Here is a 17788-nt window from a genome sequence, read left to right as displayed (position 1 = left end):
TTTTTTTTGCTTTTAGGTCAGAAAAATTATAAACTTTCTCTTAGTGCCATCAGTTTTAGAAAAAATTATAAACTTTATGTTAGTGCCATTAGTTTTTAAATTTGAATAGTTAAAATTTGAATAATGGTATTACGAGGACTGAACCATAAGACATGAAAGCATTTCAAATGAACTCTGAAAAAGTTGAAAGTTGGCATGGTATCATAATTTCACCCACATAGCATGTGCATGTACAAAACGGATAATGGTAGCATGTTTGTGTGTTACAAAGTTGGCATGGTATCATCATAATAGTTGCGGGAGAAAGTCTTCACTTTTTCTTCGCTTGTGTCATTTGCTTATTGCGCCGTAACCATGGATAATCTTCATTGTTTATCAGGATGCTTGGGTCAGCCTTGACATTGAAGGGAGGAATTTCATGAAACTTTTCATAATCTTCAGACATGTCTGTCTTGCCGTCCACTCCCAGGATGTCCCTTTTTCCTGAAAGAACTATGTGGCGCTTTGGCTCATCGTATGATGTATTCGCTTCCTTATCTTTTCTTTTTCTCGGTTTGGTAGACATGTCCTTCACATAGATAACCTGTACCCCGCCGCCTGACAGATTGACCCATTTGCACTTAAACAAAGGGACCTTAAAATCAGGTCCGTAGTCAAGTTCTCATATGTCCACTATGTAACCATAATATGTGTCCTTTCCGCTCTCGGTTGCTGCATCAAAGCGGACACCGCTGTTTCGGTTGGTGCTCTTTTGATTTTGGGTGATCGTGTAAAATGTATTCCCATTTATCTCGTATCCTTTGTAAGTCAATACAGTCAAAGATGGTCCCCTGGACAACAAGTACAATTCATCACAAACAGTGTTGTCACCTCTGAGACGTGTTTCCAACCAACTGCTGAAATTCCTGATGTGTTCACATGTAATCCAGTCGTCGCACTGCTCCGGGTGTTTGGAGCGCAGACTGTTCTTGTGTTTATCGACATACGGGGTCGCCAAGGTAGAGTTCTGTAGAACTGTGTAGTGTGCTTGAGACCAAGAATATCCGTCCCTGCATATTATTGAGTCTCTTCCAAGAGTGCCTTTTCCAGTCAGTCTCCCCTCATACCGCGATTTAGGGATACCTATCTTCTTAAGGCCAGGAATGAAGTCAACACAAAACCCGATAACATCCTCTGTTTGATGGCCCATGGAGATGCTTCCTTCTGGCCTCGCGCGGTTACGGACATATTTCTTTAGGACTCCCATGAACCTCTCAAAGGGGAACATATTTTGTAGAAATACGGGCCCCAGGATGACAATCTCGTCGACTAGATGAACTAGGACGTGCGTCATGATATTGAAGAAGGATGGTGGGAACACCAGCTCGAAACTGACAAGACATTGCGCCACATCACTCCTTAGCCTTGGTACGATTTCTGGATCGATCACCTTCTGAGAGATTGCATTGAGGAATGCACATAGCTTCACAATGGCTAATCAGATGTTTTCTGGTAGAAGCCCCCTCAATGCATCCGGAAGCAGTTGCGTCATAATCACGTGGTAGTCACAAGACTTTAGGTTCTGAAACTTTTTCTCTGGCATATTTATTATTCCCTTTATATTCGACGAGAAGTCAGTCGTGACCTTCATACTGAGCAGGCATTCAAAGAAGATTTCTTTCTCTTCTTTCGTAAGAGCGTAGCTGGCAGGACCTTTATACTGCTTCAGAGGCATGCCGTCTCTTTCGTGCAAACGTTGCAGGTCCTCCCGTGTCTCAGGTGTATCTTTTGTCTTCCCATACACGCCCAAGAAGCCTAGCAGGTTCACGCAAAGGTTCTTCGTCACGTGCATCACGTCGATTGAAGAGCAGACCTCTAAGTCTTTCCAGTAGGGTAGGTCCCAAAATATAGATTTTTTCTTCCACATGGGTGCGTGTCCCTCAGCGTCATTCTGAACAGCTAGTCCACCGGGACCCTTTCCAAAGATTACGTAGTGTAAATCATTGACCATAGCAAGTACGTGATCACCGGTACGCATGGCGGGCTTCTTCCGGTGATCTGCCTCGCCTTTGAAATGCTTGCCTTTCTTTCGACATTGATGGTTGGTCGGAAGAAATCGACGATGGCCCAGGTACACATTCTTCCTGCATTTGTCCAGGTATATACTTTCAGTGTCATCTAAACAGTGCATGCATGCGTGGTATCCTTTGTTTGTCTATCCTGAAAGGTTACTGAGAGCGGGCCAATCATTGATGGTCACGAACAGCAACGCCTTAAGGTTAAATTCCTCCTGTCTGTGCTCATTCCACGTACGTACACTGTTTCCATTCCACAGCTGTAAAAGTTCTTCAACTAATGGCCTTAGGTACACATCAATGTAGTTGCCGGGTTGCTTAGGGCCTTGGATGAGAACTGGCATCATAATGAACTTCCGCTTCATGCACATCCAAGGAGGAAGGTTATACATACATAGAGTCACGGGCCAGGCGCTGTGATTGCTACTCTGCTCCCCGAAAGGATTAATGCCATCCGCGCTTAAAGCAAACCATACATTCCTTGGGTCCTTTGCAAACTCATCCCAGTACTTTCTCTCGATTTTTCTCCACTGCGACCCGTCAACGGGTGCTCTCAACTTCCCATCTTTCTTTCGGTTCTCACTGTGCCATCGCATCAACTTGGCATGTTCTTCGTTTCTAAACAGACGTTTCAACCGTGGTATTATAGGAGCATACCACATCACCTTCGCAGGAACCCTCTTCCTGGGGGGCTCGCCGTCAACATCACCAGGGTCATCTCGTCTGATCTTATATACCGCAATGCACCGCATACCGGGCATGCGTTCAGATCCTTGTATGCACCGCGGTAGAGGATGCAGTCATTAGGGCATGCATGTATCTTCTCCACCTCCAATCCTAGAGGGCATACGACCTTCTTTGCCGCGTATGTACTGTCGGGAAATTTGTTATCCTTTGGAAGCTTCTTCTTCAATATTTTCAGTAGCTTCTCAAATCCTTTGTCAGCCACAGCATTCTCTGCCTTCCACTGCAGCAATTCCAGTACGGTACCGAGCTTTGTGTTGCCATCTTCGCAATTGGGGTATAACCCTTTTTTGTGATCCTCTAACATGCGATCGAACTTTAGCTTCTCCTTTTGACTTTCGCATTGCGTCCTTGCATCGACAATGACCCGGCGGAGATCATCATCATCGGGCACATCGTCTGGTTCCTCTTGATCTTCAGCAGCTTCACCCGTTGCAGCATCATTGGGCACATCGTCTGGTTCCTCTTGATCTTCACCAGCTCCCCCCGTTGCAGCATCACCGTATTCAGGGGGCACATAGTTGTCATCATACTCTTCTTCTTCGCCGTCTTCCATCATAACCCCTATTTCTCCGTGCCTCGTCCAAACATTATAGTGTGGCATGAAACCCTTGTAAAGCAGGTGGGAGTGAAGAATTTTCCGGTTAGAGTAAGACCTCGTATTCCCACATTCAGTGCATGGACAACACATAAAACCATTCTGCTTGTTTGCCTCAGCCGCATCGAAAAACTCATGCACGCCCTTAATGTACTCGCAGGTGTGTCTGTCACCATACATCCATTGCCGGTTCATCTGCGTGCATTATATATAATTAAGTGTCCAAATTAATAGAAGTTCATCATCACATTAAAACCAAAGTGCATACATAGTTCTCATCTAACAACATATAGCTCTCCAGAGCATCTAATTAATTAAACCATACATTGAAACTATGTAAAACATTTCAATGCGAAAACAAATGCGATCATAATTGCAACCAAGGTAACAATTGATCCAACGGCATAATGATACCAAGCCTCGGTATGAATGGCATATTTTCTAATCTTTCTAATCTTCAAGCGCATTGCATCCATCTTGATCTTGTGATCATCAACGACATCCGCAACATGCAACTCCAATATCATCTTCTCCTCCTCAATTTTTTTTATTTTTTCCTTCAACAAATTGTTTTCTTCTTCAACTAAATTTAACCTCTCGACAATAGGGTGGGTTGGCATTTCCGATTCACATACATCCTACATAAATAAAATCTATGTCACGTTGGTCGGCATAATTTACATAAACAATAAATGAACCAATAGTTATAAAGATAATATATATACCACATCCGAATCATAGACAGGACGAGGGCCAACGGGGGCGGATACCAAAACCATCGCACTATATAAGTTGCAATAATAAAAGTAAGAAAATAATACAAGTATCTATGTAAACATACAAGTAAGAATATTTTTTCTTTCAGAAAGAAGATAAGAACAAGAGGCTCACCACGGTGGTGCCGGCGATGAGCTCGGCGCGGGTGATCGACGGCGGTGAAGACGGGGACGGGGCGTGACGGACCGCTAAACCTAGACAAATATTGTGGAAAATGGAGCTTGGAGAGGAGAAAGCTTAAGTAGTGTGGCTCGGGCATTCCATCGAACACCTTGTGTGCATAGAAGGTGAGCTAGAGCACCACCAAGCCCTCTCCCCCTCGGCCAGAGAAAAACAGAGCACTGGGGTGCTTTGCTCACGAGTGAGGGTATATATAGGCACCTCATTGGTCCCGGTTGGTGACATGAACAGGGACTAAAGGGGAGACTTTGGTCCCGGTTCAAGCCACCAACCGGGACCAATGGTGGTGGGCCAGGAGCGAGGCCCATTGGTCCCGGTTCATCCCACCAACCGGGACCAAAAGGTCCAGATGAACCGGGACCAATGGCCCACGTGGCCCGGCCGGCCCTCTGGGCTCACAAACCGGGACCAATGCCCCCATTGGTCCCGGTTCTGGACTGAACCGGGACTAATGGGCTGACCCGCCTGGACCAAAACCCTGTTTTCTACTAGTGTAGAAGAAGAATAACTTGGGGAAGGGTCCGATCAGAGTCCAAAGAGATCACTTAGTACAGAATTAGACTTTACTCATCTTTTTTTAGTACTCCCTATGTTCATTTTTATAAGACCTTAAAGACATCTTAGACAATATGTAAAACAACCTATTTTGAATTGTCTGAAACGACTTACAAAAGTGAACGGAGGGAATAACAAGATCTTACTTTTTTTTTGAGAAACAACTAGACTTTACTAAGCTTATTATTCAATGTCCACCTTTTTCTTTTCTTTTTTGAGAAACGACTGTCCACCCTTTTTAATCCAGCCACTCGATCACATGCCATAACGGTTGCTCCACGCCCACGGCCCATTCGTTCAGTCGCCCACTCGGCGCGCGCCTGAACCTCCCGCCCACTCCTCTGCTCCCATCCCAGGTGCCTCGGTCGTCGGTCTAAGGGACGTCATGCTGACGTTTCCGCCGTCTTGTGCAAAAGCATGTCACCATATGCTTACGTCGATGGATAGCGCCGTCGTAGGTTGTCATAGTCCTTCCGGGGTACTCGCCTTTTGCAGAAAGTGCTAACCGTTGAATTGACACTTGAGATGGGCTCGATTACCTCGTTTCAACAGTTTACGGTCCAAGATCAGCTCAGGCACCACATTCAGCACAAATATATCAACTGGATTCAGAAGTCTGTTCACGTGTACCGCACATTATATTTTATGTATATTTTGAAAATACTAAATACATATATTTATGGAAAAAATAATTTAGTTAACTTTTTTAGAAGTGTACCACACATTTAAAAATGTTCGCTCAACATGAAATGCTCTTACCATTAAAAAATGTATGTGACATTAAAAAAATTCTTACGTGTTTTCAAAAAAATGTAAGTGGTACTTTTTGAAAATAATATACTCCCTCAGTAAAGAAATATAAGAGCGTTTAGATCACTAAATGCTCTAAACACTCTTATATTTCTTTACGTAAGGAGTACAATGTAAAAAATATATCCATGTAATAAATGTCTTGTACCGAGCATTACTTAAGAAAAATGTTCACACGGTTCAAAAAAATGTTTGTGGCATTTAAAAGAGTATTTATCCAATGTAAAAAAATGTCCGCATAGTTTACAATAATGGTTATGTATCATACCAAAAAACATCAATGCATATTTGAAAAAAGTTAGCGCATATTTGATTTTTTAAACAAGTATTTGAGAAAATGTGGATCACGTATTTTAAAATGTTAAAAGTATATAAAAAATATGTTTGATGTATACCAAAAATATACAATGTGTAAGGAAAAATGTAGACATGAAAACATATATTTGAAAAGATGCTAATCATGTATTTGCAAAATGTTAAACATGTGTAAAAAATGTTGCTCATGTATACAAAAATAAAAAAAAATGTGTATGTAAATATTTGACATGTGTAAAAAAATGTTGCTCATGTACGCAAAAGAATAAAAAATGGTATGAAAATATTTGACATGTGTAAAAAGATATAAAAATGTGTATGAATATATTTGACATGTGTTGCAAAAAATACAAATAAAATTAAGAAAGAAAAAAAACAAAGAACAAAGAAAAAAAGGCAAAGAAAAAAAAGGGAAAGTGCAAAAGGAAAATGGAACCCAAGAAAACCATATAAAACTCGAAGAAACCTGATGCAAGACAGTGAAAAAAATCCATAAAAAAGAGAGGAAAAAACTCCATTACTTTGAATCCTACCCCCGGTATTCATTTATGTTGCTCGCTCGTCCCTGGTTGGCAGGCTGGTCACACATGAGGCAGCTAACTTATTCTCCACGAGCCATCTCTCCCTTTGTTCAAAATCCGTTGCATGCCTACTGATACGGACATTGCAACGTCTAGAATATTATCAAATGCGGCTGCTACTAAACTCGAACCAACTAAGGTGAGCAAGGAGAGTCTATTCGAGGATGCTGATACAATTATAAGTTGTCCAGATATATTGCACACCGGCAGAGATGGCAAGGAACGTTTGCTATGCGGTCCAGGTATTCGTGCCGCAAAGATGGGTGCACGTCAAGATGGTAATTTGGACAACAAATTGATGTGTAGACGTGCTTGTACAAATCTTGTACATGCACATACACAAGGAGATATAAGAGAATCGCAGAAGCCATGTGAGCCACGTCCATATATTAAGCCAATATATCAATTTGGTTTGATAAATAAAAGGAAGTCAGATCCTTTCCAAGAAGTATATGCTCATCACGGCAACAAACTTGAGATTATGGAGGAACCCATATGTGGCAAGGTGCAGCCCAACTTTCGTACACCTCCCCGATGGATTAAAAAAGGGACGATGGAGCTGCACGTTGGGTCCTAATTGCATGGAGAATAGTCTTTTTTTCGTAGTCCCTTTACCTTACGTACGTATGTATTTTATTTTAATTTAAAAATTTATTAATACGCAAAAGTACAAAAATATTTAGTATGAAACTTAGGTAATTAAAAATTTCAAAATTATTTAATATCAAAAATTATTTAATTAGTGAATCTGAGATTAACGTAATCTATTTAGATGCTCTGCAGGTTCTTTTACGGGTTGGCGAAATCAACAAGACAGCCTACGGGTATGCAGCGGTTGTGTTAATCCTAGTACCCTCCGTATTACCACTATGTTGCTTCAGAAGCAGCTAAGTACTTTCAGTTGATGTTTATATTACGAATTTATGGGCGTCTTCCCAGACAGTTTTGCTAGAAGGGAACACTTCTCTACGGCCACAAGATTCTCAACAGACGCCACACAGGCTAAACAGAGAACTACCGGCAGAGGTTTCTCCTATTGGATCCCTAGCGTAAGAACTTATCTCATAAATTCATAATAGAAAGACCAAGTGAAACACGAAACTACTTCATTTTGACAACATAATTTACATACGGATTTCCCTTTCGAGAGACCCCGAAGGGACTACAAAGAGAAAAGAAAACTACCTTTTGCCTACCTTCACCACGGATTAATACAATGCCTCAAAGGCTTTATTACAACTAGAGCTAGCTACTACTACGACTACAGAGGAGTGTGAGGGCTTCGGTGCTTGGATGCTGCCATGCTCTGGAGTCTGGTGTTGTGTGTGTGTGTGTGTATGTGTCACACCGCTCAGTCCTCCTCCTTTTATAGCGCGCAAGGGATGCTGGATGCTCCCTTCTTTATTCATCCACGACATAGCTGGAGCCTAGCGTATCCCGTAGCTTGGCACACCTCTATCCTCATGCACTGCTGAAGTGCATCAATGTTTGCACCATCAGGCCTTGCGTGACTCCTGTGCCTGCGCATGTCGCCCAGCTCGAAGCACGCGCCGTTGGCATCTCCATCGACCGTCTCAGCAAGCGCTACCTCGCCCGGCTCCCACATAGCTGATGATAAGCCCCTCCTTTGCTCTCTTGGCCTCCTTGCTTGCTTGCGAGCCCCTCCTCTGAATTTGGTTGGTTGGTTGCTTTCTTTCTTCAGCAAGCCAACAAACAGGGAGTGCCGCGGCCCACCCTGGGATTTTGGGCTGGTCTTTTTTTTTTTGAGAATTACCAGGAGATGGGCCTGGGAGAAAAGAAGCCCAGCAAACAGCCTACGCTGGTGTCGTCTGCTTGTCCGGCCAACCCAGTCCACGGTGACTGCTGAGACGCACTGATCCGCCGCCGGCCGAGCCAGCCCGCCCGGCCGCCCGGAGCCACCGCCGGACCGCCCTGACGCCCGCTGCCTGCCTGCCTGCCCTCCCACCGCCCGGCGGCTGCTGCCCGCGCAGGCGCGTACCACTGCGCAGCAGTACGCGGAGCCTCCCTCCCTGTTAACCGAACTGCCGGAGCCGCCCAATCCGCTCAGGTGTGGTGCCCGTCTCCTTCCTATAGAGGTACCCCATCCCCCATGGTTGCTCACTTGATCTCTGATTTAGACATATTTACATCGAATTTGACAAGATTTTTTGGCACAGATCTGAATTTGTCCAGGCCCGGCAGCTCCTCTAGCCTTCGCCCTCCTTGGGATTCACCAGAGTCTGGAAACTGGAGGCGTGCAGCAGCCCCGATCTCAATTTATCCAGAGACTGAAGTCAGGTAGCCAGGGAATTATTATTTGTACAACACTACATCGACACATAACATGTTCAGTTTTATTTACGGTTCGACAAATAACCTTCTCGATGTTGCAAGACTACATTTTTTGATCTATTTATATATGATATTGGTAATTACTAGAAATGTTCACATGTCACATTCGTTTCAAATCCTAGCTCCGCCACCGAGTGCCGGCAGTAGTACTCTGAAGTAATAATCATTGAAGAAAGTTGTAAAATTATTTATGAACCAAAACTGCTGTAGAAATGCTCAGCATGCTTCTTTCAACTGTATTTATACACGGTTTATGATACTGCTCATCTTCTTTCAGGCCGAATAGATTATTTGGGGCCAATGGAAGAGGAAGGCTATAGCACCGAATCATCCAATGAAGGAGACGTGCAAGAAGACGGTGACAAGGAGAAAAGCCTTGCTGAGGGCGATGTCTTTAAGCCGGTTGATATGGATCCAGAATGGATACCTAAAGTGGGGATGGTATTCGACTCAGAGGAAGACGCCTTTCAGTTCTATGTCGCATATGGATGCCGCTCTGGTTTTGGTATCACAAGGAGGTCTAACAACACCTTTGATGGTTTCCGCTATCGCTCTACCTTCATATGCTCTAAAGGAGGGCAATCTAGGCTGAGATCTGGTGTGACAAGGCCTGCAAGAAAGCGGGGCACAAAGACTGGCTGCAAGGCTAAGATCATTGTCAAGGACGCCCATTTTCAGAATCGCTGGGAAGTTATTGTTCTCGAGTTGGAGCATAACCATCCACTGGATCCCGGTTCGGTTAAATATAAGAAGCATCTAGAGAACATCCCTTTCTCTCTAAATCCACCTCGTTTGTCTGAGGCGCCACAGAGTAGCTCAGTTGTTGGACATTCTAGTAGTTTTGGAGATAGTGGCATACCTTCATCTGCCCAGATTGAAATCAAGACCAAGATAGACAGAAATAGGAAACTGAAGCTTGCTGAAGGAGATTTAGAGGCATTAGTGAGTTTTTTCAACGACATGCAAGACCGAAACCCGTGTTTCTTTCACAGTTTAGACATGAATGAGCAAGGACAGCTAAGGAATGTCTTCTGGGCTGATGCCAAATCACGTAGTTCTTACAATTACTTTGGTGATGTGGTTGCTATTAATGTCACAAACTTCAGCGATCAGTATGAGATACAGTTTGTGTCATTTGTGGGCACTAACCACCACGCTCAACCACTGTTACTAGGGTGTGGTTTGCTTGCTGGTAGATCTCTTGGAGCTTACGTGTGGCTTTTTGATACATGGTTAAGATGCATGAATGCCACGTCACCACCTTCAATAATTACCAACTATTGTCATGATGTTGCAATAGCTGTTAAAAAGGTTTTCCCCAATTCACGGCACCGCTTTTGCCTTCGGCACATTTTAAATGAGCTTCCTGAGAAGTTGGCCGGAATGGAAAAGAAGGATGAAGTGATTTCTACTTTCAGCACATTGGCCTATGACTCAGTTACTACTCTTGATTTTGATAAAGAGTGGCAAGAAATGACGCATCAATTTCAGTTGGAGGGAAATGAATGGCTGTCCAAATTATACGAGGTCAGGGCACAGTGGGCTCCTGCTTATGTGAAGGATTTTTTTTGGGCGGGAATGTCCGTCACAGACAGAACTGACAGTGCAACTGACTATTTTGATGGGTGGTTGACGTCTGGTACATCTGTGAAAATGTTTGTTGAGCAGTATGAGGCAGCTGTTAGAACTAAGTTAGAAAAGGAAACCTATGAGGATTTGCACTCGTCTCAGATGAGGCCACAGTTGATGACTGGATTGCCTGTGGAGGAGCAAGCAGCAAAGATGTACACAATGGAGATATTTCAAACTTTCTTGAATGAATTAGGGCGTTCATTTCACTGCAACTATAGTATACTTGATCGGAGTGATTCAGTAGTTACATACATAGTATCAGAGCATGTAAATCAAACAAAGGTGGACTACAAAGTTGCTTATGACAATGCTGAAGATGACATATGGTGCTTCTGCCGCTTGTTTCAATTTAAAGGTATATTGTGCAGACATGCTCTCACTGTACTGAGGCAGGAGCTTGTACCGATGATTCCATCAAAATACATCATTCATCGCTGGTGCAAGGATTGTAAACTAACTTGTTCTTCCATGTCCCGGGACGTCTCATTAAGTAGTCAGGAATTGGGAGGTTATGATGATCTCTACAAACTAGGCCACCAATACTTTGCAGAAGTTGTGGAACTGGGTTCTGTGAACTCAGAATCAAAAGATTATGCTTTGTCAGTCATGAGGGAGATCAGGGATAAAGTGATTTCTTATGAGAAGTCACTGAGAGATCAAAGGGTTGACAGCCAAGTTTCAACTGCCAACTTTGCATATAATCCAGTGAATGAGGATTTTACTGATGATGCATTACCCATTTCTCTTAGTACGAAGGGCTGGGATCTCATGCAAGGTCAGTCAAAACGTTCTCGCAAGAAGAAACTGACGACACCAACAGTTCTTGATACCCTGAAGAAGAAAACTAAAAGGGCCTATAACAAGAGGAGGAATGCCACTGCGAACAACCTATGCACAACGGTCACCGCAACTGACAGCATAACAGAAAGCGCAAATGTATATATTGTTACTAGGTCCACACATTTGACTAGTATTTTTTTTCTTCATATAGTTCTTGATGATTAACATTGAAGTTTTTCCCCATTAGGTTCAGGAAGATCAAGTAAATGAGGGATGGCCATTAACATCTAGTGGTGCACCAGATACCTTCCCATACGGAGTAAGCTCAAATATACCCTTTTGAGTTCCCCTGTCTGTTCTTACTGGTCTCAGTAAATTCAGATAAACTAATGCTTATTTTTCTTAAAATTTGTTTGCCTTCTAGGTGGAGACCATATCTTTCGATTTGACACAATACAACAATGCGCCAAGCTTCCATTGGCCTGAAAGCAGCAGCAGATCTCAGCTTCAGTGAAAGGAGGCAACACTTAGTTATGCGTTCATTCGAGTAGCCTGTGTTCTAACATGATCACATGACGGGCAGAGTAAGTGTTGATAGTTCAGGTCCGACCTTGTTTGCTCTGCCACTAGGAAGTTGGTGGCCGCCCGAACAACGGTGAAAAAATTCTCAAACATGGCAGAAACCAGTAAAACTACCACCGACTTCTAACCAACTTGGTCTAAATTGGTTTGGCTAATATGGGATGCCCCTGATTGTCACCTCCATGTGATGGCCCAGCTGTACGTATTCATTTCTGTTTTTTTCGCGTCCTTAGATATTTGATGTTCCATTACTTAGGTTTACTTGAATCATGTTAGGTATATCTTGAATAATTCGACCTGATGTTATCCTGTGTACTATTCATGGAGTGCATTGTTGTGTATGATTGCTTCTAGTGTGCAATTATCTCTCGTGTTTTAGCTATGTGCCAAGGAGGTTTGACCACGTTGGGTGGAATGGCCCATGCTGGCCAGGTTTGCTCGCCACCGGCCCTCTCCATACATCAGACCCAGTGGAATGGAACTGGGTTTCTTTTTCTGTCGAAGCAACTGATGCATAGGTGACCCCTTAGCATGTGTGACCATCACCAGCAAGTTCATCATACAACAGGACGAACTGATTGTATGTCCAGGCCATCCATCAGAGAGTAGTACATGTTAGTAGGTATCCCCTGCCTCCCAAGATAATGTCGACGCTTTAGTTCAAATTTGAAACTCAGTTCATCTTGTGTTTTGGGACGGAGAGAGTATATATGCCACTCCATCTTGTGTTTATTTTCTGAATTATGATCGATGTTTACCGTTTAAACGAGTCCCATTAGTAGGGAAATTTTACCATCAAGCGTTGTACGTCCAGAGAATAACAAGCAAAATTCAAAGTAGTTGAATGACAACAAAGTATCAAATGAGTGGACAGAGCCAATAAACAAACAGCTCTTGACTCAATCATATACAAGATATCCTGTTTCGCCATTTAAGTCAGGAAATCTGGTAGCAATGTGAGAAAGATCACACAGAAGCAAAAACACATTTATATATTCAGGTCGATGTTCTCAGTTTCTCACTATCTTTTGGTCCCCCACTGTTTGCAACTGTGTTAATTACGCGGATCGAATGCCTTCACCCCTCGCAATGCAAGAGAGATTTTACAACTTCATTCATGGTTGGTCTCTTGCTTCTTTCTTCTGCGAGGCACGATACAGCAGCCGTCATCATAATTATCGCCTGATCGGTGTGGAACTGCCTATGAAGCTTCGCATCCACTATACTCGCAGCATCCCCGGTAACTAAAGCTTCCTTCACACCCCGGACAAATTGTTTCAGTTTGATAACTTTGTCATCCTTTGTGCAGCTGGAAATCCTCCTCCCAGCCACCAGTTCTAGGAGCACCACTCCGAAGCTATAGACGTCGACCTTGGCATTGATTGGCAGATTCATCGCCCATTCCGGGGCCATATAACCGGCTGTTCCTCGCATATGTGAGAAGTTGAAACTGGATCCATCTCTTTTATACAGCTTTGCTAACCCAAAGTCTGCTATCTTGGCTTCAAAATCTCGGGTCAAGAGTATGTTCTCAGGCTTCACGTCACAGTGTAGAACCCACTCAAGGCACTCGTGGTGAAGATAAGCCAGGGCCCTCGCCGATCCCAAGGCGATACGGAAACGCTCGCTCCACGTGAGCAATCTTTCCGCGCTGAACAGGTGCCTGTCCAGTGACTCATTCTCCACAAATTCATATACCAGCAGCCTGTGTTTGCCTTGTGAGCAGAATCCCCATGTGCGAACCAGGTTCATGTGATTGATCCTCCCGATCACATTCTTCTCTGCCCAGAATTCCTCTTCGTGTTTGGTGACATCCATGAGATTCTTCACCGCGATGACCCTCTTATCTTTTAGCAATCCTCTGTACACAATCCCAGAGCCGCCTCTTCCAACTTCTTCTCTGAACCTTCCAGTTGCTTGCTGTAGCTCTTGGTAAGTAAATCTCCTGAACTGATTTCTTAACACCGCATAACCTCCCTGTGTTGAATCTTGCACATTGCCATTCTTCCTGGAAAGGAACCACCATGTCGTCAAGATGAGAATGAGCTCCAGGGCTCCTAACAATCCAGGACATAAATAGAAATATAGCCATCTGTCCATGTGATCTGAAGGTTCATGCCTAGTCTTGGGACCAACATGGGAGCATGTGAGAGCTGATTGTGGTGATTCAGAGACCTGAATCTGAATGTCAGCAGTGAGGGGCACTTTAAGATAGACACTTCCTGGGAATGCAGGCGACTTGTAGCCATTGAACAGCAGGCCTTTAGGGTATCAGCCGGTAAGAGAAAGCGATGCAAGAGCACATGCCCAAGCAGATGTTTCTACACTCTTCAAACGAGATGGAGTCGTTGACGCCAAGATCAAAGTCGTAGAAATCGGTTTGAGGGATCTGGATGAAGCTGTACCTGTCTTGACCACAGTTGTAGCTGAACGTCGGCCTGCAGCCTTTGCTCCACACGTTTGGATTAACCATCTCGAATCCAGGAGGACACGAGCAGCGGAGTCTCGGCGAGTACTCGAAGAACCCGTTCTTCCCACATAGGCCATGCACATAGTGCATCTGCAGTATGGCTTGCCATGTGACCACCCATCTTCCACTCGACGCGTCCAGGCTGTGCATTCTGAGGTTGCCGTCGTGCTCGAGCGTCAGTCTTCTTCTGGTACCGTGAGGCCATCGGTTGAGGAGAACCAACCCTTGTCATCGAGGACTGCAAGCCTGGAATTGTTGTTGAAGCTCGGGCCATCGTCGTCTTGAAACATGGTGTAGTCATCGTTTGGCCAGTAGATGCTGGAGAACTCGGGCCCGTTGTACACGAGACGAAGCCGATTGTCGTTGTCGAAGTAGAGGCTGTGGTAGCCGGAGACCAACCTGGTGTCCTTGGTCAGCTGCTGCCAAGGGAGCAAGGTGTCGGTCGGCGAGGCGAAGCTCTGCCACAGCACCGCGCCGCCCGAGTCTCTGATGACGAGGTTTCCGGTCTCCAGCAGCGCGGCCGTCGACCTGTCGTCGCCCGCGCCCCCGCTGCTCGCCCACACCGCCGAGCCGTTGGCGTCGGCCAGGACGAGGTAGCCATCGCCGTGCAGCAGCGCCTTGGACCCGTGCCCGTTCACCGGGGAATGGCGGTTCACGGACCAGACCACGGCCTTGTCGGGCGAACCAGACGGAGAAGGTGAAGGCGTTCGAGCCGACCGGGTAGAAGCCGCAGGAGAAGGTCCTGTTTGGTGAGGCGAGGAACGTGCGCTCGTAGTCCTCCACGGCGAGAGTCGAGCCGGCGCTCAACGTCGTCAGCTGCGCCGATGCAAAAGTGAGGAGCAGACTGAGGATTAGACAGGGGAACATGGCCATGGTTTTGGTTTTGGTTTCGATTGCCTTTGATATCTCCGGGTGCTATACTCCTATATAGTCTGCTGCCGAAGACCCGATTTGTGTGGTGGAGTCTGCTGCTACCGAAGACTCGGGTCTTCCACTCGGACGGTGGCAGCCAGCGACCGGCGAAGGTTCGTGCCCAATGGTGTTGCCTGGCTCTGTCCATGTCCATGAGAAGAAAAGTCTCTAGTCTTCTTCTAGTCTTTGCAGATTATGGAGCGAGGCGTCTGCATTATCAGCGTTCCTCTCCCACCGCTCCTCTTGTCATCTTTGAGCCCTATGTCTCGGCGCTGCGGCATTCCGGAGCAACTCCTCGCTCTTGTAGGACAATGGTGATGCGGCGGTGCTCGGGGGCACGGTGGTTCGCCATGGGGGCTGACGAGTCATGGCCGTGCCGACCATGATTTTTTTGGGCCAACCGAGCTGGACCGGTCAAACTTCAGGCCGAAATATACAACTTAGCTTGTTCAGTTTACCGAGCCAAAAGCATTCGGGGCGAAATATACAACTCGATTCGTTCAATGTATACCTTGTTTACAGGAGCGGGCCGAAAATACCACTCGTCCCGTCCACCCGCCTCAACCTTGTTAAATACCACTAAAAAAATTGCTTACAATCAAAAGGCGAAACTTCATTTCTATACTTTTTTTACTTTCTTACTACTAATAATAATATAATAATATATATAATTATAATTATAATTATTAATATTAATTAATATTAATAAATCAAGGTGCGTTTTTTTGATTTTTTTATCCGTTCACCATCGAAAAGATTTTTTTCTGTTTGAGGTGGTATTAAATATTTGTCCATGCCTGTACTAGAAAATAAAAAAAGACAGAATTTCGTACATGGGTCGCCTACAGTGTGGCCCAGCAAAGCCAGCCTAGTTATTTTTGTACCCACACAGGTGGGAAAACCCTATTTATCGCATCGAGCGCAAAATAGTCACAGATTCGCACATGATGCCCAACTAGGCCTGAATCCTTTTTTTTGTTATGTTTCTATTTTTCTTTTTCAGTTTCTTTCACTTTTTCATTCATATTTCTTTTGTTTTTTTCTATCAAGTTTACTTTTCTTTCTTCCTCTTTTTTCGTAAATTCAAAATTTTCAATAAAGTTCATATAATATCATAAAAAATCGAACTCAAATTTTTATAAAATGTGCAGAATTTTAAAATATATTCTGTTTTAAAGAGATGTTCAGAACATTGAAACTTTGTTCTCATTCCAAAATAGTCGCAAATTCGCACATGGCGTCCAAGCTGGGCTGAACCGTATTCTTCTTCGGGATTTTATCATTTATGCTACTGCTCCCTCCGTTTTTACTGGTCTTACTGGTCTTAGTAAGTTCTTACTGGTCTTAGTAAATTCTGATAAACTAATGCTTATTTTTCTTAAATTTTGTTTGCCTTCTAGGTGGAGACCATATCTTGCGATTTGACACAATATAACAATGGGCCGAGCTTCCATTGGCCTGAAAGCAGCAGCAGATCTCAGCTTCAGTGAAAGGAGGCAACACTTAGTTACGCGTTCATTCGAGTAGCCTGTGTTCTAACATGATCACATGACGGGCAGAGTAAGTGTTGATAGATCAGGTCCACCTTGTTTGCTCTGCTACTAGGAAGTTGGTGGCCGTCCGAACAAAGGTGAAAAAATTCTCAAACATGGCAGAAACCAGTAAAACTACCACCGACTTCTAACCAACTTGGTCTAAATTGGTTTGGCTAATATGGGATGCTCCTGATTGTCACCTCCATGTAATGGCCCAGCTGTACATATTCATTTCTGTTTTTTCACGTCCTTAGATATTTAATGTTCCATTACTTAGGTTTACTTGAATCATGTTAGGTATATCTTGAATAATTCGACCTGATGTTATCCTGTGTACCATTCATGGAGTGCATTGTTGTGTATGATTTGTTCACTAAAAACATTTGTTTGGCAGTTATCAGGTGATGCTGAGTTGCAGGCCTGCTGTGCCTCACAGCTCGTTTGCCCAATAGAATTATATAAGCAGCAAAAGCCAACTGTCATCTATTCCTGTGTTATGTTACTGCATAGTAATGCAGATATTAATCACCTCTTAATGTACTCCCTCTTGGATAATGCAAGTTGCCCACGTGTTCCTAAGTTTAACTTCGATCACAGATTTCATGTAAAATACTTCGTTTATAGTTAATCGATTATGAGTACAGAACACAAATGTTTTAATCTTGGACACATAATCATTGCATGGTTATGTATCATAATTGACCCGTTTCCTCCTTCCCTGACATATACCTTGGCCCACCCCTCTTTGCCCTCATGTCTGCCTGTGCTTTTCAACCCATCATTTCGAAATGTCATAAGTTCCTAAAGGTTGGAGGGCTAGGACCCTCTCGTTGTCCTTCTCCTTCTTGCCATTGTTCTTGACTCCTTCGCCACATATTGTATGTCAATCTTTGTTACCCAAAAAGGTCCCC

The 17788-nt window shown here is 44.2% G+C and overlaps 1 protein-coding gene and 1 pseudogene across 3 annotated transcripts; one reads left to right on the top strand and one right to left on the bottom strand.

Moving 5' to 3' along the window:
- Positions 1 to 8435: 8435 nt before the first annotated feature.
- Positions 8436 to 17359, top strand: LOC125525139 (protein FAR1-RELATED SEQUENCE 6-like). 3 transcript variants are annotated; one of them, XR_007291163.1, is made up of 6 exons: positions 8436 to 8710; positions 8792 to 8912; positions 9244 to 11534; positions 11626 to 11697; positions 11803 to 12158; positions 16743 to 17359. XR_007291163.1 is itself a non-coding variant. In XM_048690159.1 (5 exons), the coding sequence occupies exons 3-5, from the start codon at positions 9267 to 9269 to the stop codon at positions 11890 to 11892; spliced, it is 2430 nt and encodes an 809-aa protein (XP_048546116.1). In that variant the 5' UTR covers positions 8436 to 8682; positions 8792 to 8912; positions 9244 to 9266; the 3' UTR covers positions 11893 to 12304. The 3 variants fall into 3 exon arrangements, 2 of the variants coding, with proteins under 2 accessions (XP_048546116.1, XP_048546115.1); XM_048690159.1 differs by lacking the exon at positions 16743 to 17359 and having other exon boundaries at positions 8436 to 8682; positions 11803 to 12304; XM_048690158.1 differs by lacking the exon at positions 16743 to 17359 and having other exon boundaries at positions 11803 to 12304.
- On the bottom strand, positions 12450 to 16722 carry LOC125525140 (annotated as a pseudogene).
- Positions 17360 to 17788: the final 429 nt, after the last annotated feature.

The sequence above is a fragment of the Triticum urartu genome, chromosome 7 (assembly GCF_003073215.2).
Source record: "Triticum urartu cultivar G1812 chromosome 7, Tu2.1, whole genome shotgun sequence".
Lineage (NCBI taxonomy): Eukaryota > Viridiplantae > Streptophyta > Magnoliopsida > Poales > Poaceae > Triticum > Triticum urartu.
Note: the sequence above shows the minus strand (reverse complement) of the source record. Positions and strands in the feature narration are given on the sequence as shown.